At 38.1% G+C, this 23728-nt stretch overlaps 1 protein-coding gene across 1 annotated transcript in view; it reads left to right on the top strand.

Moving 5' to 3' along the window:
• SMAD4 (SMAD family member 4) overlaps positions 1-23728 on the top strand; it is a 51759-nt gene that overhangs the window by 1974 nt on the left and 26057 nt on the right. The window contains exons 2-4 of the mRNA XM_080920162.1: positions 12070-12445; positions 14206-14380; positions 14954-14983. Coding sequence (XP_080776288.1) covers positions 12197-12445; positions 14206-14380; positions 14954-14983 — 454 coding nt within the window. The 5' untranslated portion in view covers positions 12070-12196. The remainder of the gene's footprint in view (positions 1-12069; positions 12446-14205; positions 14381-14953; positions 14984-23728) is intronic.

The raw sequence follows: 23728 nt of genomic DNA, 5'->3' as shown, positions 1-23728 counted from the left end.
GTGTGCATTAAAGAGGTATTACATATTTTTGTTTTTAAAAAAGTAGTTGATTCTTTGTTTTAAATGCTTCCGCTGTAAATCTTAAATTGGGAAGAATAAAAATTGTGTTTACAGAATTAAGGAAAGTTTGTGCTAAGTAAGTCAGTGAAGTAATTTGGAATGTTTTATATGGACCTGAACTTTCCTGGTGACCTTTCTCCTGAAGTAGTTTTGCTTATATGAGGTGTACAGATCTGGCTTTCTTTAAGGTCACTTTTCATTTAGGCTACATGTTAATTGAAGTATTTCCGTTTGTGAGTTTGTCTCTGGATTCTCTGCTTCACACAAACGGGGGGGGGGGGGGGGTAGGGGGGAGGTAGTAGTAGTGGAGCATTAAACTAATTTATTCAGACCAGTCTCTCTTTCTGTCTCTCTCTCTGTCTCTCTCTCTTTCTCTCTCTTACACACACACACACACCACTCTCAATTAGAGCCTGTTTTTTTTTCTGACTGAGCCAGAGTTAAGTAACATTGGCATACACTATTCTAATTGAGCTATGCAGGACTGAGGCCTCTACCAGGGCAGTTAACTGCAGAGTCTGCAAGAGTCGGTTAAATCTATAGTGCATGCATATTTGGGCTTCTTTAAAATTTGATCCTTTGATAAGAACATCTTTTTTTTTTTTTTTTGATGAAGTATTTATTACCTATTTCAGTTCTATTTTGTCCCCCATCTAGTTGATGCCTAGCTTTTGTTTTTTTTTCACTTTTCATTCACCCAGAATGAATGTCTTTATAAACATCCTGTAATAGCTTTTTCAGTGCTTCCTTGTATGGCTGGATACCCCCACCCTCCACTGTGTTTTGCTAAAGTCATGAGGAAGACTGACGCAGGTGATCCTTAATTATGTATAAAACTAACCTGACTGAATGCTTTCATTGTTTTCTGTGCTAAGTAAAAGCTAAAGTTAGAGCAGAATGTCACATTTAGTACAGTTTCTCAAATTATTTAGTTCTTTCCCCCCATCTGTTGATTAAGATTCACTTAGGGTAGACATTCATATTGAATATGCATACGCAGTGTGTATGTGAGCAACTTTGTTATGGTCCTGTAAGCATCATCAAGTCCATAGCTCAGGCAAATGAGTCATATTTACAGTTGTTGGATTTTTCCCCCCTTTATTTTAAAATTGTAATTTTGGTAATGGAAAATTTGGCTGAATACCAGCTTCTCAGAAACAAGATATTTTAGATTGTGTCACCTTGACACTACTACATGATGTAGTTGGCATCCAGGAACATTTATTTTGAATATGAGAGTGAATGAGGACTAGGATAGCTAAGGGCAGGATGGTACTTACATAAAACTAGACTGGTAGGTGCTCAGGTTCATAGATTGCTAAAGTTCATAGGTCAGACACTTAACTAGAGACAACTGTATTTACTTTTATTAATCAGTTAGATGTTGATTGTCTTTTTCAACACAACTGCATTTTATTATTTATATCTTAAATAAGATTTGTATTCCCAGTTTAGAAAACTTGTTACCATATGGGATTTGTGTATTTATTTTTACTGGTGCTAGCTCCCCACTGTTACTAGGGCTAGAATTGAGGTCCTCATGTATGCTAGGCAAGTTTTGCCACAGAGCTGTGCCCTCCCAGCTCTTTCTGCTGCTTTTTCAATCCCAGGGTTTAAGGGCAATGATTTCAATCTTGTTTAACATTGAGGTTTGTTGGAAAGGTTTACAAAACACTGATGCCAGACTCCTTCCCACAGAAATTGTGACTTTGTTGGACCGGGCAGCCAGCTTAGAAACCACAGTGGTCGAGCTTTAGCATCCTCGTCTTTCAAGATGGTTGTTTTACATTCTCTCTCTCTCTCTCTTTTTTATTTGTTTGGGAGACAGAGTCTTAGGATGTGGATTTGGCTGGCCTTGAACTTTGGACCATCCTTCTGTCTCTGCCTTCTGAAAAATGTGATTACAGGCCTGTGAAACCTTGCTCAGTTCAGTCTTACATCCTTGTTAAAGCAGTGATAAATAAATGCAGAAGGTAACCATTGCAACTCTGATTTAGTGGGTTCTTCTTCCTCTCTTCCCATCCTCCTCTTCCTGGCCCACTCATTTATTTTTAAATCATTTGTATTGTTTAGTAACAATTTTTTTGGAAGCTCCATTTCTTATGATCATCAAATTGGCCTCTAAATTAACATCTAAACTCCCAATGGAATTTGGTTTCTTTATTTTTAAAGATTTATTTCTATTCATTAAAAAAATCCAGTGTATATGGGTGTTTTGGCTGCTTGTATGACTCCATCACTTGTGTACCTGGTGTTTGGAGGGCCAAGGAGAGTGATGGAGTTACAGATGGTGGTGAGCCAGCCATATCTCCAGCCCCTTATTAATTTTTAGCTACGTGTGTGTGTGTGTGTGTGTGTGTGTATGTGTGTGTATGTGTGTATGTGTGTGTGTATGTGTTATGTGTGTGTGTGTATGTATGTGTGTGTCTTTGTAGGTGACTAAGGAGGTTACATGCCCAAGGTGGGTTCTGGAAACCAAACTCCAGTCTCTATAGAAGAAACAATGTGAGCTCTTAACTGTTTAGTCAGTTCTTCAATTCTGGAATTTGGTTGTGTTAAGGGATTAGTCTGCTTGGAAGTGATAAAGTTTTCTAACCATGACTTCCCTGGCCCTTTAGAAGAAAGTTGTATTGGTTAAACCTGTACAGTTGGGGGTTTAATTTATGCATTGAGAAACTTGCTCAACTAGCCCAACTAGTTGGCAGTTCTGTAGGGAGATCCTCTGGGTGTATGTTCTTTTTTTTAAAGTTTTGGAAGTGATTAAAGGTAGGGCCTTACACGTGGTTAGACTAGTGTTATGCCACTGAGCTACTCCTCACCCCTCTCCTAGTTGCTCAACCTGAAGTTGTGGCAGGGTGCTCATCTGTAAGTTATCTGCATATCTTGGCTTTGGGAGAACTATTTATAAAAATGTAACTGTTTTGTCCTTAACTTCATCACACACATACACACACACACACACACACACACACACACACACACACTTCAGAATGGGAGTGGAACGGAAGAAGCATGGCTATCACATTAGGAAACAAAGCCCCTTGATTGTGAAGGATTTAGTTATTTATACTACTTATTCTTCTTTCTGTTATTTGTTTATACCTTTTGATAATCAATACTTTGAGTGTTTTGTTCAGAACTTACCAATTTCTAATTTACATGTTTTGAATGCATCTTTTATTAAACAGAAAGGACTTCTGGTAAATAATTGCTCTCCTAGTAAGGTATGATTTTTGTAAATATGGGATATGTGTATACAGCTTGAGCTTTGTATATATGTGTGCTTTGCCTGTGTGTGTTTATGTGGGTGCATGTATGTTTTGCCACAAAGCCTTGAATTTCAGATCATATTCCCTCAGCCTCTTGAGTAATGGATTGCACATTTGTGCCCACACCTGCCTTCAAAATATATTCGTAAGTGCAGAGCTGAGCTGAGGGTATTTATTAGTGGCAACTACTGACTAATCGCAGAGAAGTTAGTTAATAGTTGGACAGTCTTTGTGTCGGTTGAATCATTTGATGGAAGGATGACAGAACTAGTGCTTAATTAGCCAGCTGAAGCCAGGAGTTGTTCACCTGACTACATAGTGACTTCTGAGACAGCCCGGGCTACAGTGTCAAAGCAACAACAAATGAACAAGCAAAGTATTCTGTAAGGAAAAGGTTCAGCACTTGGGAATCTGAGTAACTCAGTGAACCAGTGTTTTTCTGGGCTACCAGTTCCTAAAGTTATAAAAATGTCCAGAGTAAGATGTGGAGAGATTCATTTTTGTATGGGAAGTGCTTTGTATACTGCTTGCAGCCTCATTTGGAACCAGAGGGCTATCCTGGGTGCTGTTGGGAGTGTCTACTTTGCTTTTGTTTTCTTGACTTTGTTTTGTTTTAGTTCTCAGCTCCAGAGATCTGTCTGTTTTTACTTCCCAGCACTGGGATTAAAAGCATGGCCCCCATGCTCTGCTTTTTCTTTTTCTTTTTCTGGAGTAGATTTAGGGACTCAAACTCAGATCTCATGCTTGTTCCCTGACTGAGCTACTTCCCTAGTCTCAACCCAGTGGGTTTCTATACAAGCCAAGAGCCTCAGAATTCAGACTCCACTTATTAATAACCTTAACTGATCTCCATTTGCTTACGTTTTGTCATTGAATAAAAGATGAATATCCATTATTATTTGAGAGGGATGTTAAAATTTTCTTTCCAATTATACATATATCTCAGTGTCACATTTTCTTCCAGCACCTTGAAATCTACAGCCAGTTGAATGCTAAAGAAGGTAGAATCCAGCTGTCGTCTATTAATCTACACAGTAAAGAAATTTGCACAGATGTAAAATAATGTAATTTTTAAAAAAGATTTATTTACTCAGTGTATGTTTAATTCGCTATACCTTCTTCAGACATACCAGAAGAGCATCGAATTCCATTACAGATGTGAGTCACCATGTAGTTGCTGGGAATTGAACTTGACTTCTGGAAGGGCAGTCAGTGCTTTTGACCACTGAGCCATCTCTCCAGCCCAAATAGTGTCATTCTTATTACTAAATTTTGTGTTCTGGAAAAGATTATTTTTTTATAAAAGTAATTTAGGCTATCATTAGTGGGCCTTTTGAAAATGAATTAAAATTTACTTAATTTTATTTGTTTTAATTTGTAATAAGATACATGTTGATATAATTTATAATTTTAAAAACTAATTAGGGTCTGAAAATAGACAAATATGTAAATACAGAGAATCAGAAAACAGTTTGGCAGGTGTAGTTTTTTTAAAGATTTATTTACTTATTTTATGTATATGTGTACACTCGCTGTCTTCAGACACACCAGAAGAGGGCATCAGATTCCATTACAGATGGTTGTGAGCCATCATATATGGTTACTGAGACTTGAACTCAAGACCTCTGGAAGGGCAGTCTGTGCTCTTAACTGCTGGGCCATCTTTTCAGCCCCAGGTGTAGTTTTAAGGTAACTAGTTAGGCTTTTTTTTTTTTTTTAAACTACATTGCTAATAGGATGTATTATTCATATGTTTTGGCTTATCTTGATGATATTTCTGAGATGTAAATGATGTAAATTTTGTTCAGTTATGCATTCACAAACATGTAAGGGATTTTGTTGGCTTGAATTTAGATGATCTCAACCATTACTATCAAAATTACCTTTTGGATTTGATTTTCTGTCAAATTCTCAGGTTAACTCAGGTCAACTCCAGTATTAGGTCTAGTATAAAAGGGACCTCCTCTTCTTGCAGAGGTCTCATGGACTTCAGGTTTATAGCTGCCTCCAGCTCTCCAGTGTTAGGACTTTAGGCATGTGCTACAGTACCTAGTTTATGTAGGCTTGGGATCAATGCATAGTGTTGATGCTAGGCCAGCAGTCTACCAACCAAGCTTATTCCCAGCCTTCAAAGGGCTCATTTTTTTTCTAACATCCCTTCCCCATTTTCCATCAGAAGTTGATATCACTGGTTTGGGTTCTTTCCATCCCTGGGAGTACAGTGTGGCCAGGCTTTGGTCCAGTAGACTCTGGCTGGGAGTTGTCTCACCTGCCTCAGTGAGATTTTCCCTGGGAAATCAGACTGTCTTTGCTAAAAGGGGAAGTATATGCTGGCAGATGAAATAGGTGCCATATATATTTATTGATTCTTTTTAAACAGTATAATAGGTACTCTTTGACTTTTAATTTATGGCAATCCTCCTGCCTCAGCCTCCCAAGTGCTGAGATTACATATATGTATGATCCACCATGCCTTCCTTCAGAACCTGTTAATTCTAACGTTTATTTCATTTAAAGCTGGTGTCATAAAAAACATTTAAATCTAAGACTCATGAGTGAGCAAAAGCACTTCTAGTTGTCTCATTGTTCATCCTAGGAGCTACTGTACAAATACTCTGTTGATTGGTTGTATTCTTACACATTATGCTTTTAGATGTTATCTAGCTACTCAGCTGTCAGCATAGCATCTAATCTGTAACTTGTCACAGGGAGTTAGGTCTCAACAATTGCCTTTCTTGCTTATGTTTAGAATTTATTCCCAGTCATATTTCACTAAGCTAGCACCTGCAAAAGAGCAAACCTTGATCTTTTAAAAAAATATCTCCACGCTAAGTTTTATTATCACTTGCCAAAACATGTAACTTCTAGGAAATTATATGCTTGGTACATGCAGTACAGTTCTTTGTCCTTCTCACCTGGTGCTGAGGTCTCTTTATCATAACCAGATACATACTCTGACAGGATATGTAACTCTTGTTTCTCTGCCTTTTTCCCTGTGTTCCTTTTCACATTACCTCCCTCCCCCAAGCCTGGCAGTTCATTTTCATGTGTGTAGATAGTATTATTTTACCAAGTATTCTGGTGGCTCTCCTGGCATGTGGTAGAATTTCCCCCCTCCCCCACTTCCTCTCCTTGAGATTTGTGATAACCCAGGAACTGTTGTCATTTTGGGTAGTTTTATTTTGTTCTGAAGGATAGTCTGTTTGCCATTTGAAGGTTGTTTGGTACTAGTCTATTCTTTACCATTAGACAACCAGTCTGCTTCTCAGTTTTCCTTCCCTTCAGTGACCATCAAAAATTATGCCCAACTAAGTACTAACCAGGCCTGACCCTACTCCACTTCGAATATCAGAGAACAGGCACATTCAGAGTGTTGTGACCAGAGAGCAAAAATGTCTCTCTAGACATTGCCAGATGTCCCTTAAGAGACTAATTTGCCCAGTTGAGAATCACTGGTATTGCCATATGACTATGGCCAATCAAAGTAAAGGATAAGTAATAACCTTTAAAAGGTAATGCATGACTGTTCCTTTCCTTCTGTCTAGCATGGAAAGACTGCTCTGTCAGTCTCTAAGATGGGGCAGTGGGTAGTACCACCATGCGGATCTGTGATAAATGAAGAGCTTAAACAATGCATTTGTAAATGTTAGGTGTTTGGGGACTTGGTTATAACTGTAGCATAGTCCATTCTGACTTGACTAATGCAGTATATCAAGATGGGAGCATTTTATGTTGTCCCATTTGCTTTCATAACTCTTTAGTTCTTATGTATTTGGTAATATGCTTGGGTTTTCTAGATGTGTTGTGCACACACGCATGAGCTAGGGATTGAATCCAGTACTTCATACTACATAGGTACATGTTTCACCACTACCTTCAGACCCTAGATTCCTGTACTTGGGAGGCAGAAGCAGGCAAACCGAGAACAGCCAAGGCCACACAGAGAAACCCTGTCTTGAGACCCCACACCCCACCAAAAAAAAAAAAAAGTATTTTATTTATTTTTTTATGATTTGAAATCTTGCTGTGTTGCCCAGCTTTTTAAACCTTTGTATTCAAAACAGTTTTATTTGACTTGGATATATAGCATCTAAAAATAGGTATACAACTCAAACATTTACTGGTAAAGAATAATTTAACAATTTTTTTGCTGTATAAAATTTTTAAATTTATTGAAGATCAGAGTAAATTTGTATACCAATAGGATAAATATGCATGTTGATTTTTACATAAAGAATTATGTCTTTGCTAAATATTTGAAGCTGCCAGATAGAGAATATTTTCAGAATATTAATTTCAAAAAATAATTTTTGGAATTAATCAGCATTTTGATTTTATGAATATCAGTGCTGAGAATACTGCTTCGTATACACCCACTGTACAAAGTGAAGAAAGATGTTTAGGGCCATTTCACAATTGGAAATTTAGTTCCAATCTCAAACCCAAATTCATTAAACAAGTAAAAGAAAATGAAACTCAGGTCAGCCACTCAAATGACAGCTTTTAAAATTAAACATTCTAATACAACAGAATCCAGAAGTACACTAACTTGATACACGTCAAATATGCTGGTAGGAAAATACTGTGTTTGTCCTCTGCAGTAAGAACACTGCAGTTTGTGAAGTCTGGAGTCTGGCTGCAGTGAAGTCACATGTTGAGTGTGTGGAAGCACTGCCAGAAATGCCTTGGCTTTATTACTTGTTTTTTGTGGGTTCACAAACCTCTTACAGCTGTTACTTTGTGTGTGTGTGTGTGTGTGTGTGTGTGTGTGTGTGTGTGTGTGTGTGTGACCTCCACATTTAATTTCAAGAACCCCAGATGGGATCATGAATTACAGTTTAAGAAACTGGCCGAGGTGGTTTCCTGTCTTAGCCTCCCTGTTTAGCTGGGGTCACTGATGTGCACCGGCCAGAGTCAGTTCTTACTGAGTACGAAGTGCTCTTTAGGGAGTATTGTAGACATTTTTGTGAGAGGGCCTTGTGGTGGGGTCTAAGTGATAAGCATTCTGGAAGACGCAGTGAAGAATTATCTTGGCATTTCACAAGACTTGAAAATATCCTACAAACTCACATAGGAGGAAAATAAAACTATAGTCCAGTTCAGCTTTTTCTTCCTTGAAGCTTTGTGTGTGTGTGTGTGCGTGCGTGCGCGCGCGCGCGCTTGCTTTACTTATTCACCATTTGAGAAAAATCAGTGTCACCAACATGTTTATATGTAACTTAAAAAGTCTGACTGTGTAACTTTCATGTTTATGAGGCCACATAAAATAGAAACATTTTTTAAAATGGGTTCCAGAGTTTAACCCATGCTAAATATATATTCTGAGCTACATTCTGGGACTTTAACTTCTTTGTTTACATTTGATTTGATAAGCCTTTAATAGTCAGACTGCATTTTAATTTCAAGACAACAAAGGAAGTGCTCTAGGTTGTTACAGAAGTGGGCTGTTGGTCTGAGAAAACACTTTCTTGATACATGCCTACTGATGTGTATTTCTAGAGTGTTTGCAGGGTGGTGGATTTGTTGTTTGACTCAGTTATGGCTCCTACATGGCTTTGTATACACTCTTGCATTTTTTTACTCAGATAGTCTGTAGGATGGGCAGGCCTGATAAATACTGTACCCATTTCATAGATGAGACCACTGAGAGATATAAGGAGTCATTTATGTTGTTAGAACTTTAGTTGGGACATACAGCTTTATTTTATGTCAGTATTTGCCATGTCCATCATATTTTTATTGTCTAAAGCCATATAATGTAGGAATGCACTTATATATTCCCGCTGATACTATTTTCTTGTAAGAAACTTATAAATTATATTTAAGATTTTTATGATCCAAGGAATACAATAAAATCTAAGGTATGAGAAAGCTGTTTTTATGAAAACTAAATTATTTTTGTGTTTAAAGAAACTTAAAATTGATATAGCTCTTGCAATATTGCCAGGCCCCAGACAGCCCAAGTTTAATAAAGAATAACCTTTAGTATTGACACTGGACAAATGGTTAAATGCATATGCTTGTACATCGGTACACATTTATAAGAATTATGGAATGCAAATGAGCTTTTTTGTGAACTTAAGATGGTCCTAAGACAGTATCACAGAATAAAAATGGAATAGGCAGTCTTTTTTTTTTTTTTTTTTTTTTTTTTTTTTTTTTTTTTACTGCTGCAACAAAACACCATGACTTAGGCAACTTAGAAAAGAAAGTGTGTAGTTGGGGCTTGCTTCCAGTTAAGGAGGGTAAGTCCTTGGTCATGGTAGTGAGTGTGAGAGCTTTTATGTGTTGAGAACTACGACATGGCAGGGCACAAAGACAGTGATGAGAACCTGACCCACCTCCCGCCCCTAGTGACACACCTCTTTCAACAAGGTCAAGTCTCCTGGTCCCTACCAACTTGTGACCAAGTATTTAAACACAGGAGCATGTGGGGCTATTTTTATTCAAACCAGTCTAGTCAGGAACTGGATGGTGTTGGGAATTTGAAAGCTGAGACTGTTTTCTTGACCTTCTAAATTTGTAGTTTTTTTTTTTTTTTTAAACTCTTAGGACTGAGAGACAAATATGATCTGTAACATAATAAAAGACAAGGAAGATGTATCTTAAATTTGAGGGAGGGGATCAAGTAATAAAATAAGAAACATTAGAGAAGTAATTCTGAGATTGAGAGCAAGGCAACAGCTTAGTAGGGGGAACCCTTGGGGGAGCAATTAATATTTTGGCTGTAATTTGGAAAGAAGCTAGCTAGGGCTTAATTACTGAGTGGTTAAAATGGGGGTGAATATTTTAAGCCAAAGAATGCTGTGAGTTAAGCATGTGAAACACAGCAATGTGTTTATTGGACAATATGTTGGACTTATCTGTCCTAGAAATGGGTGTGTAATGATGAGGATGACAGTTCCAGTTTCTGCCCGTGGGTGTTTAGTCATACTTACTGTTCATTTGCTGAAGAGTGAGACAAGAGACACCAAGACCAAGGCTAGTTGGGGGCCAGCTTACAGTTTCAGAGGTTAGTTCATTGTCTCAGTGGGAACATGGCAGCACTTGAAGAGTTGGAACATTAGCTGTTCTGTAGGCAGAGGGTATGGGGAGGGCTTTGGAGACTTCAGTGACACACTTCCTCCTTCAAGGCTGCATCTCCTGATCCTCCTAATCCTTTCAAATAGTGCCACTCCCTGGAGACGAAACATTCAAATATTTGAGCCTATAAGGGGGCATATTTATTCAAACCACCACAACAGGTGGTTAGTATAGAAATTAAACTAGTGAGTCTGGCAGTGAGAGGGATCAGACTAGTAGTTCTCAGGTTTGACCGGAGGTTTTTCTTCTAGTCTGAAGACTGAATCTCAAGTTGTCGGTATGCTAAGCAGGAATGTTATTACTCAGCCATATCCTGGCGTTAGGAAAATTAAACTCTGTGTGTGTGTGTGTGTGTGTGTGTGTGTGTGTGTGTGTGTGTGTGTGTGGGTGGGTGGCAGGTATCTCTTACTGAGTTGCATAGTCTGAAGGTGGTGGAATTGCAGGAGCATACTAATATGCCTCGCCAGGATTGATGTTTTCTCTCTGTTTCCCTTTTCTTTTTTGACTATACAGTGATTTTTTTATACTTCTCTCTTCCATTTTCCCATGAATTAATCATCATTTCTTAAAAGTAAAACTTTGGACACTGCGCACATGGCTGTCCTTTTATATAACCTTTTACATGCCTTTGAACTGTGGGTTGCTAGTCTGTCATTGTCTTCTTACATTTTCTATGGCATGCTTTATTAGGAGAAGATAAATGAATGCATTATGTGTTTTGGATAATATCCTTTAAAAACAAGTATCTTAGAATTCAGACAGTAAGTACTTTGTACTGAATAGCATGTAGTTAATAGTTAAGTAACTTGTTGTCTAGCTGCTTAGTATAACTGGACTCCTATTCCTGATCTCTGATTCTCCCCATCCTCATGCAAATAGTTTTTATCTGGAAAGTGTCTCTTCACTCACTGTTTATAGCTGGATGTAATCTTAGCATTTAGGAGGCTAATGCAGGGGTATTGTGGTGGGCCCAGGCCAGCATGGGCTACCTTGTTTCATCCTTTTACTTATATTTATACATATGAGTAAGTGGTAACTATTGACAGACGTGAAACGTTGTCTCTTTATGTGGGAGTATAATGAGTTGAAAAGCATTTTAAAAATAATTTTAGAGCAGCAGTTTCAACCTGTGGGTTGTGATTCCTTTGATGGTTGAACAGCCCTTTCACAGGGGTTGTATTTCTTTACCCTGCATATCAGGTATTTACATTACAATTCACAACAGTATCAACATGACAGTTAAGAAGTAACAAAGTAATTTCATGGTTGGGGATTACCACAGCATGAGGAAGTGTGTTAAAGGGTCGCATTAGGAGGGTTGAGAAGCACTACTTTTGAGGAAGCAAATGTTGATTACCAATGATGAGTAAGAATTCTAAGGGTCAGAATAGTAGCAATGACATAGACAATATGGTGGGAAGTTTGGGGTTGGCACATGTGGTAAGACTTGATTTAGCGTGCCTTTGCAGTAATGACAAGGCCTGAGTTGTTAATGATTTTAGAGTATCAAAGCAGGCTAGATTTTATAATTAAGTCGTTTCAAACTTTAAACATTTTTCAAACTATGGGCATTGAGTCTTTTACATGGAACAGTTTTTCTTCCCAAAATAATAGTATCTACCTTCTGAAATGTATTTTCATTTCTCTTCTCTCTTAGATTATCCTGCTAACCAGATGTCTTGAAAATTGTTTTACAACATTGGCTATTGGTTTTCACTGCCTTCAAAAGATCAAAATTACTCCAGAAATTGGAGAGTTTGATTTAAAAGAAAAAACTTGAACAAATGGACAATATGTCTATTACAAATACACCAACAAGTAATGATGCCTGTCTGAGCATTGTACATAGTTTGATGTGTCATAGACAAGGTGGTGAAAGTGAAACGTTTGCAAAAAGAGCAATTGAGAGTTTGGTGAAGAAGCTGAAAGAGAAAAAAGATGAATTGGATTCTTTAATAACAGCTATAACTACAAATGGAGCTCATCCTAGCAAATGTGTCACCATACAGAGAACACTGGACGGACGACTTCAGGTTAGTCTTAGAGTTTTGAATATCTTTTGTGATAGTAAATTTCCTCTTAAGTTACTACCAATTTAATGTGAGCTCCATTTCCACATGTTTATTTCATATATTTAGAGATTTACTTTTGTTACTTATGTGTGTATATGTGCACAATGTGTGTACAGATACTGAAAGAGGCAGAAGAGAACATTCCAGATGCTGCCATCAAGCTCCTCGTCATAGTAGAACATTGGGTGTTCTCAGTGCTGGGCCATCTCTCAAACTCTATAGCTCTGTCTCTTGATACTGTGCATCTTTTTTTGCCTATGTGCATGATGAGAGTATGTGGAAGAATGCAAAAAAGATGGATGTTATCTTTTTTATGTCATTCAAAAATCATGCAATGAGGAAAAATTGAAAAATAAATGAGAAGCCCTATATTGAGAGCTCACTCCCTGTATAGCACATTGGCATTCATCTTATAATTCACATTTCTCCTGCCAGCACGATTTGGTATTGTAAGTATCCTGACTGATACATTGGACTCTTGTAATTTAGGGTATGTTACACTACCTTCATTGGAATGAAGCATTCAGTGGTCACTTTTTTCATTTAAAGCGATATCTTATGTGTGAAGAAGTTTGGAAATGTGATGGTAGGTTTTAGAATTTTGTTTCTGGATTTTAGACATAATTTTTGACACTAGATTTTAGACATAATTTTTGACAAATTTATACTTTTATCATTTTAAAAATCTGAGTGCGGGTCTTGAAATCGAACTCTGGTCAAATTCTGGCAGTAATGTGTGATCCTGGATAGGTTTTTTTATATATTCTTTGTAGCTCAGCCTAGTCTAGAACTAGAGATTTATTTTTTCCACCTCAGCCTCCTGAGTGTTGAGATTACAGGTATGTACTCCTGTGCTTTAATTATTTTGAACTTTGGATTTCTCATCTATGAAGGGATAGTTGCAGTCTGAAATTGGCTATGGGGCCTGTGGGGGTGGAATTGTGTGTGGGATTCTCAAACCTGTTTTTCTTAGTGTATGTTGAAGACATATCTCTTCTGTGACTTTAAAAGGTGTGAAGATTTCTTTTATCTTGGCAAATAAGCAGGTCTTCAGGTAACATACCTGAGCATCCTCTAATTCAGTTCAGTTCTGGACCTAGTCTACTTGGAGATGCCAATCATAATCATCTGGTTGTTCTGCCTGTGCTTCTGTCTGCTGTCAAGAGTTCCCACAGTCCCACCCACAAGCTCAAGTAATTTACTCAAGCATCTGCTATAACTGAGGAAACCCTATTTACCATTATGAAGGGTATTATTGCAAAGGCTACAGATTGTGAGATGCAGAGGCAAGGTAAACCTCCATAGCCTCTCCAGGAAGACCAGCCTTTAGCCACCACATGGTCAGCTATCCCAAGCTCTCAAACCCTGTTCTTTTGTTTCTTTTTTTTTTTTTCTTTCTCTTGCAGGTTTAATTACCTAGACATAATTTAATTCATTGTAATCAACTCTACATTATATTATAACCTTTCCCTTCAACAGAGGTTGGGGAGTTGGGGCTAAAGTTCTGCCATTGTCTTTCCTGTGATTGTCCCCTTCTGAGGATACTTGGGAGCCTTCAGTTGGCTTAGTTAGTCCCCAGAGAAAAGAGAGAGACTGCTTTTAGATGCCGAAGATCTTAGTTGTACACAAGGAGATTGGAGTAGAGCCATGTGTTTGCTTTGTAGTGTCAGATGCTCACTCTGTATAACTTATACTTAATAAGTGATTGTTTGTTTTCCTAGGTGGCTGGTCGGAAAGGATTTCCTCATGTGATTTATGCCCGTCTGTGGAGGTGGCCTGATCTACACAAGAATGAACTAAAGCATGTTAAATATTGTCAGTATGCATTTGACTTAAAATGTGATAGTGTCTGTGTGAATCCATATCACTATGAGAGGGTTGTCTCGCCTGGAATTGGTAAGTGCACTGTCACTGCAGAACCTTCATAGATGTGTGAAGGGAAAGGACCTTCACATGGTTTACTCCTTAAGTTAAAGCTTGTATTTGAGGACTACTCAAGACTTTAAGTGAACTTAAAGAATCAGAATTAAAGTTTGATTTAAGACCAGGTCTCATGTCCCAGGCTGGCCAAGAGCTGGCTGTGTAGCCAAGGATGATTCTTGGTCTTCCTCTGTCCAGCACTTGAGTGCTGGCATTAGAGGTCCACACCACCATGCCTGGCTCAAGTCAGACATTTTAAATGAATGTAAATACTTAAATCAGAACAAATTTGTGGGATTTCTTACTTCTAAAACTGAGTATATAAAATTGATCCTTTATGTACTTTGTACATTGTTGTAAATAAGATGGGAAGCCTTAGAAATTTAAACTATACATATAATCAGCATTTGCCCCACTTTTAAATTGAATGGCTCATGAAAATTTATAATTTCTGGCTTAAATTGATGTTCTATAACTTAAAATGTAATGGAAGATGTGTTCACGGTAATATTGATTTATGTTTCTTTTTTTTTTCCCCCTTAAAAAAAGATCTCTCAGGATTAACACTGCAGAGTAATGGTAAGTAACTGGATTCTTGTAACTTTTCCTATTTTCTTTTAACATGTCTTGTTTATTTTTTTGTTCATACACAAGTGCTTTGTGTAGGAGCTAGTATCACTAATAAGAAAAAAATTGCTACACTGAACATTGAAAATTGGATTTATTACATTTCTTTATGTATGTGAGTGTTTTGCTTGCATATTTTTGTGTGTCTGCTGCCTGTGGAAGCTGGAAGGGGCATCAAAGCGCAGTGAAACAAAAGGCTAAAGTATTTTGAAATGAGAAAATCCACTTGGTTTTAATTTGGATGTTTTGGTGTATATGAAAATGGAATTTTAAAACTCAGCTTATTAACAACTGAAATCTCTTTAAAAATCTAATTTGTGGAGATGCTTGCACTGTCGTCTTAAAGCAGTGAGCTCATGCTCTCCACCAGGGAGTAATGTGGCGCTCTTTTCACTCAGCTTTACAATTCTGGAAAAGGCTGTTTAGCTGTAGTCTCCTTTCTTCCACGTGCCTGGTAATAGAGGCATGTTGTTATTTTGGCTTATGGGTTTCTAGAACTGTGGTTGGTGGTAGTAGGAGCCCTGAAGGTCTGGGGATGGTAGCTTTAAGGTTGCTGAAATCTCTGCCTCTGCCAACTCTGTAATAAGCAGTCTTCAGTGTGTCACTATTTTCTATCCATGGTTTTGGAGTTAGGGTTTAGGAACTAGTGATAATTTCAGACTTTAAATATGGAGTGGTTGTGAGAGTTCCACATCAGCCTGTGGATCCCCCTAGTGGTAGGTCTGTAGACAGTCATACCTGCTTTAATTTGCTTAGAAAACAGATTGTTCACACATTTCACTTTTGAACTGAACAAAGAAATAATAGTAGGCTGGGTAATGAAAAGCTGAGAAACGAAACATTTTCTTCCTTGTCCTGGGATTGTGTGTCCATTCTAGTAAGGCTTCTCCTCTCTTTGCTGAAACTGACCATATTGACCCATGTATTCTTTTTGCAAATGCCAAGTTTATTATTGCTTGCTACTGTGCTAAAGGATATTAAGAAAAATGTGGCATGTTTCTTTTATTTGAAGTTCAGAGTCCTTTGGAGGAAAGAAAAAGTTAACAAGACATAGGATGCTGTGGGGTGTGTGGTTTGCCTGTGGCAGTAACAGAATGCCTAGTGACTTAGGCTTTCTTTGTCATCTATGGAGAATTCATTTTTCTCTCATACAAAACTTTACAATTTTATGACTACTCTAAAAATATGCTTTAAAATAGCTTACAGTTATTAAATGATTATTGTATGTAAGGTACTGAGCTAAATGATTTATGATTGTCTCAGTCATGTTCTGTTGCTCACCATGACCACAGAAACTCTTATCAAAGAAAACATTTAATTGGGGCTTGCTTATACTTTCAGAGGTGTAGTCCATTGTCCTCATGGTGAGGAGCATGGTCCCATGTACGCATAGTACATATACATAGTAGCTCAGAGTTCTACATTTGATTCCAGAGGCAGCAGGAAGAAAGAAAGATATTTAGCCCACACTTTGTCCAACAAGGCCACACCTCCTAATCCTTCTCAAGTAGCAGCACTCCCTAACGACCAAGCATTCAAATATAGGAGGCTCTGGGAACCATTCTTATTCAAACCACCACAGTGAATATTGTGCCATTGTCCATTTGATGCTTTTCTGTGCTAGGTGAGATTATTTTCACTCTTACTGATTAGGACACATGGACCTAGAGATCAAGGAACTTGCTCAGCTAGGAGTCTCAATAATGTGGGTTTGCTCTGAAATACTAAACTACAGAAAAGTGTCATGAAGTCAGGCGTGATGAAGTTAGAGAGTCATATTTGTTTTTATTGATATGTCTATCTCATTTGTTACAAGAGTATGTGGAACATGGATACTCAGTCCATGTTTTTTAAGTAAATAAACTTATTGAATATAAATCCAGAAAGGGAAATATTTTACAATTTTGAATCTGTCATGGCTATTCTTACTTGTTAAATTGACTATATATGTAATTGACAAAAACAAACAAAGACAAACAAACAAAAAACCCAAGTAGCTGGGTACACCTGTGAGGGACTTTTAGATAATTAGAAAATCCGTATCACTGGAGGTTGGAAGACTTACCTTAAATCTGAGCTACAGATTTTTTAAAATACATGGAAGGAGGAAGCTTTTGTTATTTGCTTGCTTACCCACATTCTTGCTGGCAAGTTCATTTGTTCCCTGATACTAAAGCACACGTCTTTGGGATTCCAGTGTATGCTGAAGACAGCTAACTCACTGAACCTTGTGGACTGGGTGACTACTGGGTTCTTGGATCTACGTTAGGAAGGCAGCTGTCATTAGACAAGCTGGATTTGGACCTGTGAGCCACTCTGATGAACCCATGTAGTTTTCATTCATTCTATCAGTTCTCTTTCTCTAGAGAACTCGGACTTATAAAGGGTTGTGGTTATAGGGAAACAGAATTGTAAGAATAAATTCAAGTATCTGGAGCAGGCTTGGAAATTTGCCAATGCCTACAATTACCGAAGACTTCCCCGAAAGTATGGAGAATACTCAAAGCCCACTGTTAGAAATATTTAAAGGTTTGCTGTTTGGAATAGGGAATTTAATGATTCTGTATATAAAACTTTTGATAATATGTGGAATAAGGAAATAATGGTGCTGGTTGGTTGCTTCTAGTTTTCTGCATAAATTTACAATCGACAAAAATAAGTTTATGGATAAAATTAACCAACTTCTAGTATTTCAAGATGTAGAAGCAAAGGAAAAAGAATAGAACTTAGTGGAAATCTTGACCAGCTCCAGATGTATATAAACAGCTTAAAGATTTCTAAGTGTCCCCTGGGAGAGAATTTCTTCTCTAGCAGTCATAGAGCTTAAGTTGCAGAAAATCAAACCAAAGCTCTCATTATAATAAGATTAGACTTATAAGATACACAGGTAGTGTTCACACTACATTTACCTTTAACTCTATTTGTCTTATGCAGAAGATCCTAGATCATGGAGAATGACAGTTGATTGTTGGAAACTTAATTTACTCTGATTGCAGCTGCTGTACCAGATGTGGTGTCCTTAATTGAAGAGATTAAGACATCTCCTGGTATATGGTTTTTAGTTTTTGACCTAGCAAATACCCTTTCCAAGTACCTATCTGTAAGGCCCATCAGAAGCAATTTGCTTTCAGTTGGGAAGGCCAGCAGTATACCTTGACAGTTTTACCTTAGTGATACATGAAGGAATCATGATCTTCTGTTTCTTCCACAAAATATCATACTGATCTGTTACATTGATGTCATTATGGTGAGTGGACCAAGTGAGCAGGAGGTAGCCACCTACCACTTTGGACTGAGGCACATTGGTAACATCAAAGGATAGGCAGTATAAAGCCTTCTACCTTGGTGAAATTTTTAGTTTAGTAGTGTGGGTCATGCAGAGAGATTCTTCTAAAAGAAAGGATAAATTATTGTACCTGGCTCCTTCTACCACCAAAAAAGAACAGTGTTTAGTGGGCCTATTTGTATTCTAGAGACAGCACATTTCTCCATTGGTTGTGTTATTCCGGCTAATAAACCAAGTGATTTGGAACTCTGCCAGCTTAGAATAAGGTGAGGAATAGGAGTTCTTCAACAGGTCTAAGTATCTTCTCATAGACTCATGGGGGTGTCCCTTATAATTGGTTGACTGAGAAAGAGAAGACTAGAGCCTAGTTCCCTTTTGGTTCTGCATGTTAAGCAGGCACCACCGAGGGTAACTTCATAAGACACCAGTGAAAGAAAATCCTCATTGTGGGCAGAGCTTAAGATAATAGTACACGTGGTTGTACTTTTGCTTTGAATGAGAAATTGTCAGATACAAAATTGTTTACTACTGATTTTTTTGGTTGTAGCCAGTGGTTTGATGGGATAGTTGAATTGGAAAGAATGTGATTAGAAAATTGGAAAGACATTTGCGAAAGAGGTATGTGAATTGATCTCTTTGAATGGCTAAGGATGCAAAGATGCTTGTGTCCTATGTACATGCACATCTAAAGGTGACCAGCAGAGGTGTTCAGTAATCGAGAAGATAGGATGAACTATTCTGTTCTGTGGACAGCCTTTCTCCAGCCATCCCTGGCATTGCCCAATAGGTCCATGAACAAAGTGGCCATAGTGGCACAGATGGGGGTTTCCACTCATCAAGATGGGCATCACTGGCTATCACTGTTGCTCAGAGCTCAGCGCTGATCTGCTAACAACAGAGACCATTGCTGATCCTCAGATATGGCACCATTCCCTGGGGTGACCAGCCAGCAAAACCTGGTGGCCAGTTGGACCATTTCCTTCAGAGAGAGGGTAACACTTTGTCCTTGCTAGAATGGGTACGTGTTCTGGTTATGAATTTCTGTCTCCAGCATGTAATACTTCTGCCAACATTACTATCCATGGACTTACTGAATGCCTTCTCCACCGTCATGGTATTCCATACAGCATTGCTTCTGACCAAGAAATTCACTTCACAGTCAGAGAAATGTGACAGGAATTCCATCCATTGTAACTGTCATGATAGAAGAATAGATCAGTATTAGCTGTCTTTTGCTGTTTTGTGGGTTCTTCTCTCTTCCCCTTTTTTCTTCCACACTTTCAGTCTCTAACACCAGATAAGAGAGAAAAGGATAGAGGGGAAAGGAAAGAGATCCCTGAATAAAGTCAGGGGCCTGAAAGAAGGATATCTTATCATTAGACTTCCTACTGATTAGGGGCATATAGTTCTTTGAGGCAAGTTTGGTCTTTGTCATTAGGATATCTGATTTTTTTTTCTTGTTTGTTTCTTCTTTGCACAACTGCTTAACAAACTGCAACCAACAATAACCAACAACCTACCCTGCCTCTTGGGGCCCTAGCATTTATATACCCTCTGAAAAGTCCCCAGAATTCCAGATGTCTCAGAATTGCAGAATCTGTAGCTGACAAAATCAAGGCCCCCCATCCTCCCACCAATGAATGAGGCAACTCACAGCTGCCATGGACAATCTGAAGCAGCCCCATATTCTACACCTGGAATTAAAACAAAAGCACACTTCTGGTTTTGTTTTGTTTTGCCTCAATTTTAGAATTCTCACTATAGGTCAGCTATAGCATCAGTTAGGTAGCAGCCTGGAGAGCTGGGGAGGGTTCTCCAGAAGCCAGCATAGGCTTGGAATAAGCACCCACTATATATTATGGTTTCTCCCACAATCAGGATTGATGGCTTCAGGACTTAAGGGGTGGAAAGGGACTAATTCCACTCACTATCACCTTTCTGTCCTGGGGCCTAGGAATTTTGGTTGCAGAAAACATAGCAAACATTCTACTGAACTGTAAGCTCTTGTCCACTCTGGGTTATAATACCCTAAACCTATAGTCTAAGAAAATTAGTTGCAGTGTTAGGAAGGTGATTGATCCAGATTAACAAAAGGGAATTATGTTGCTTCTTCACAGTGGAGGTAAGCAGGATTGGTCTGGAGTATAGGGGGATCCTTCAGGATGTCTCTTGGTGCTACCATGTCATGGGATTAAATTAAACTACAACAGCCTAATTCAGGAAGGATGATAAAGGACACAGACTTTTTTTTTAATGTTACCAATGTTTAATGTGAAGATTAACAAATCAATTAAAGATTTTTTATTTTCTCTGAATTTTTTCTAAGAGTTAGAATTTACAATTACACTTACTAGTTTAGAACCATCAGATTTTACTTCTGAAAAATCTAGTACCTTTAAAAAATTAAAATTTTAATGTTAGCACAAAATTACTTACTAACATTTTGTTTTAAAAAAACTTTCCTAAGCTAAAGATAACTTACTTTTGAATTGCAGTACTACAAGGTACATATAGGACTCAACTCCTTTAAAAACCCAGGAGATAGACTTCCTGAAACAGGATTTTAAAGTCCTTGGACAACTGGAAATACTACAAAGTTCGGCTAAAAACACTGCCCTACGGCGTCATGTACCCTCTGTAAATTCACTCTCTGTGGGACACAGACTCTTTAGGATTGAACGTATAGCTCACTCCCCTCAGAACAACAAAGACCTGCTGAGATGCTTGTTGAGGGTGGAGGATGTAGAATGGCTAGTTGAAAAAATGAAGCTTATAATTGATATAAATGTTTCTGTCCTTTTTTATTAAGAATGTGTTTGTTCAGGTATTTGTGTTTTCTGTTAATTTTTTATCCTGAAGGCTAGCATCAATTGAGATAATACCATTATGTAATAGTACTTGAGGTATTAAAAGAATGTCTTTCAAAAAACATTGTCACCTTTGGTAAAGTACATAATGTGCTTCTGATTGCAAGTGGGATAGTATTTCATGTTAGGTGTAATTTTGACCTTATTATTAGTTTTATTTGGAAATAAGATGTGATTGGATATCAATCATGTTGACAAGGAGTAGAAGACTTGTGTTAGTTATTCTTGATTATCAACTTGATTATATCTGGATTTATTAAAAACGCAAACATAGACTAGGCATACCTATGAGGGATTTTTTACTTAATTGGATCATAGGAAGACCTGTTTTAAATCTAGATTGCTTGAAGTTGGAAGACCCACTTTAAATCTGACTGTACCTCATGGCAGCCTATATAAAGGCATAAAAAAAGAAGTGTTTGCTTTCTGCCTTCTTGCCCGCACTCTGACTGGCAAGTTCGTAGATCTTGCTGCTAAGGTATTCCTTCACTGGTATCAGAGCCTCCTCCTCCAGGATTAATAAAAACTGAAGACTGACTGAGACATGGAGTCTCATGAATCCTGCTGGATTCTTGGACTTTCCTTCAGGAGACAGCCATTTTGGACTAGCTTGTAAGCCACTCTAGTAAATCCTTTTTATCAGTTCTATTCCTCTAGAGAACTGTATCTTTTTTTTAATGGACTTAAAGTATAGACTGCTTTTTAATTAGTTTTTAATAAGCAGTATAGTTGGTCCATAAGTGGAACAGTACAGAAAGGTAAAGGTGTCTAATGAAAGCCTGTTCCCAGAGCTTCCATCCCTGCCTGTGTCGTCACTTGGATTGGGTCCTAGTGTTTGCTTCCAGGGCTTCTTTATTCTTCATGCAGAAAATACATGCACTGTTCTCTTTTTTATATATAAAAATCACAAACTATGGACACGTTTTTTGAAAAGCAAGAGTTTAGTGTGCATGCATGTGTGTGTGTGGTGTGTGTGTATGTGTGTGTGTGGAGTGTGTGTATGTGTGTGTTCACTCATGCATGTGATTACTTGGCATCATTTCTTTTACTGTGAGTTTTTGGAGCCATACTCAGGTATCAAACCTTGGTGGCAAGCCATCTCCTAAGCCTGAGTTGTGTAAGCACTCACCAGAAGCTTTGTGATTCCCAACCAAGTGGCTTGCAAGTAGTTGCTGAAAGAGCTGGGGAATTAGGATTATATTGGGGAAAATGTTTTTCTGTCACCTGATGGCTTCCCCTTCAACCTCTGTGGCCTCTTCATAGCCTGGAATAGAATAAAGAGGAATATGGTAGTTTATAACTCTATGCTGCTCAAGTGCTGTGATGATCTTTCTCTGCTCATATTGGGCTAACAGTTGGGCAGTTGGGCCGCATCAGAGACAAGTTGATTAGTTTTTCTGTAGGAGTTTTGATATTTTGGACATGGAGCCCCTTGTCTGGACGTTGACTCTTAAGTTCAGCTGACTCATTGGTCAACATATTCTGACAGTTTCTTCTTGCTGATGTCTTTCCATGTGTGATAAGTGTGGTAAGCCTGTGGGAGATTGAGGAGAGTCATGGGTCAACTGCATCAGACTGGGTGCCTGAGTGTCTGCTTGTAGACTGACTCAGTATCTTTACATTGGGGATCTTGAGAGACCCCTGAAGTATGTGATTGTAGGTGCATTTTCTCAGGTTTGACAGCAGCACTTGTCTGCAATGGCTTGGGGGTGAGGTTAAACATGGGAACTCAAGTTTGCTCATATAGATGTCTTCCCAGGCACTTTGATTTCGAGGGAGGCAGAATTCTTCTCCAGGTGAAGGGGTAGAGACATCCTGTATCTGATGGAGAGACTGAACTCAACAGTGTGGACTTTCCCTTAATGTTCTTTCTTCATGAGTCGATGATCTTCAAAAGAATTTCCAAGATGAGGTCTCAAGAAGACAGTCTATGATTAGGTTCTTTTTCTCTGCCAGTTAACGAATTAAAAGGAAAAATGAAGTGCAGTGGGTGGCATTGGAGAAATCTTTTAGCACTTCAAACACCAGCAGAAAGAATCAGTGGATTCTGAACTCTAAAACACTCAGCAGTCAGACAATAAAAAAGATCTGTGGAAAGCAGTCGGGGAGTTGGGAAGCCAAAAAGTCCAAGTTACAAACTTGTATTTGGGAAAGGAGGCTTAGCTATTTAAAGGAGACAGCAGCTGGTTTTTCTGGATGTCACAGTTGTCTGTGAAGTCTTCTCAGAGCAGTTCCTTCAAGTTCACAGCTGTTCCTTTTGTATTAGCATTGCCAGTAGGTAAAAACAAATCTCAGTCACTTCAGCAAAACCCTAAATATCCAGGAATTAAATAGAGATGCCAAGATCTTTATGAAGAAAAATCCAGAATTTTGCTAAGAGCATAATTAGAAAACTGAAAAGCTTAATCATACCCAACTTACGCTCTAAACAAGATTTTGCTTATTATTATAATTTGTTAAACATTAGTGAGTATTTAGGGTCAACTTTTTAGTTTAAAATTCTTTTTTACATAGAGTATATTTTGTTAATATTTTTTTCCTAAC

Source organism: Micromys minutus (assembly GCF_963924665.1).
Source record: "Micromys minutus genome assembly, chromosome: 8".
Taxonomy (NCBI): Eukaryota; Metazoa; Chordata; class Mammalia; order Rodentia; family Muridae; genus Micromys; species Micromys minutus.
This window is presented reverse-complemented; position numbering and strand designations above follow the sequence as displayed.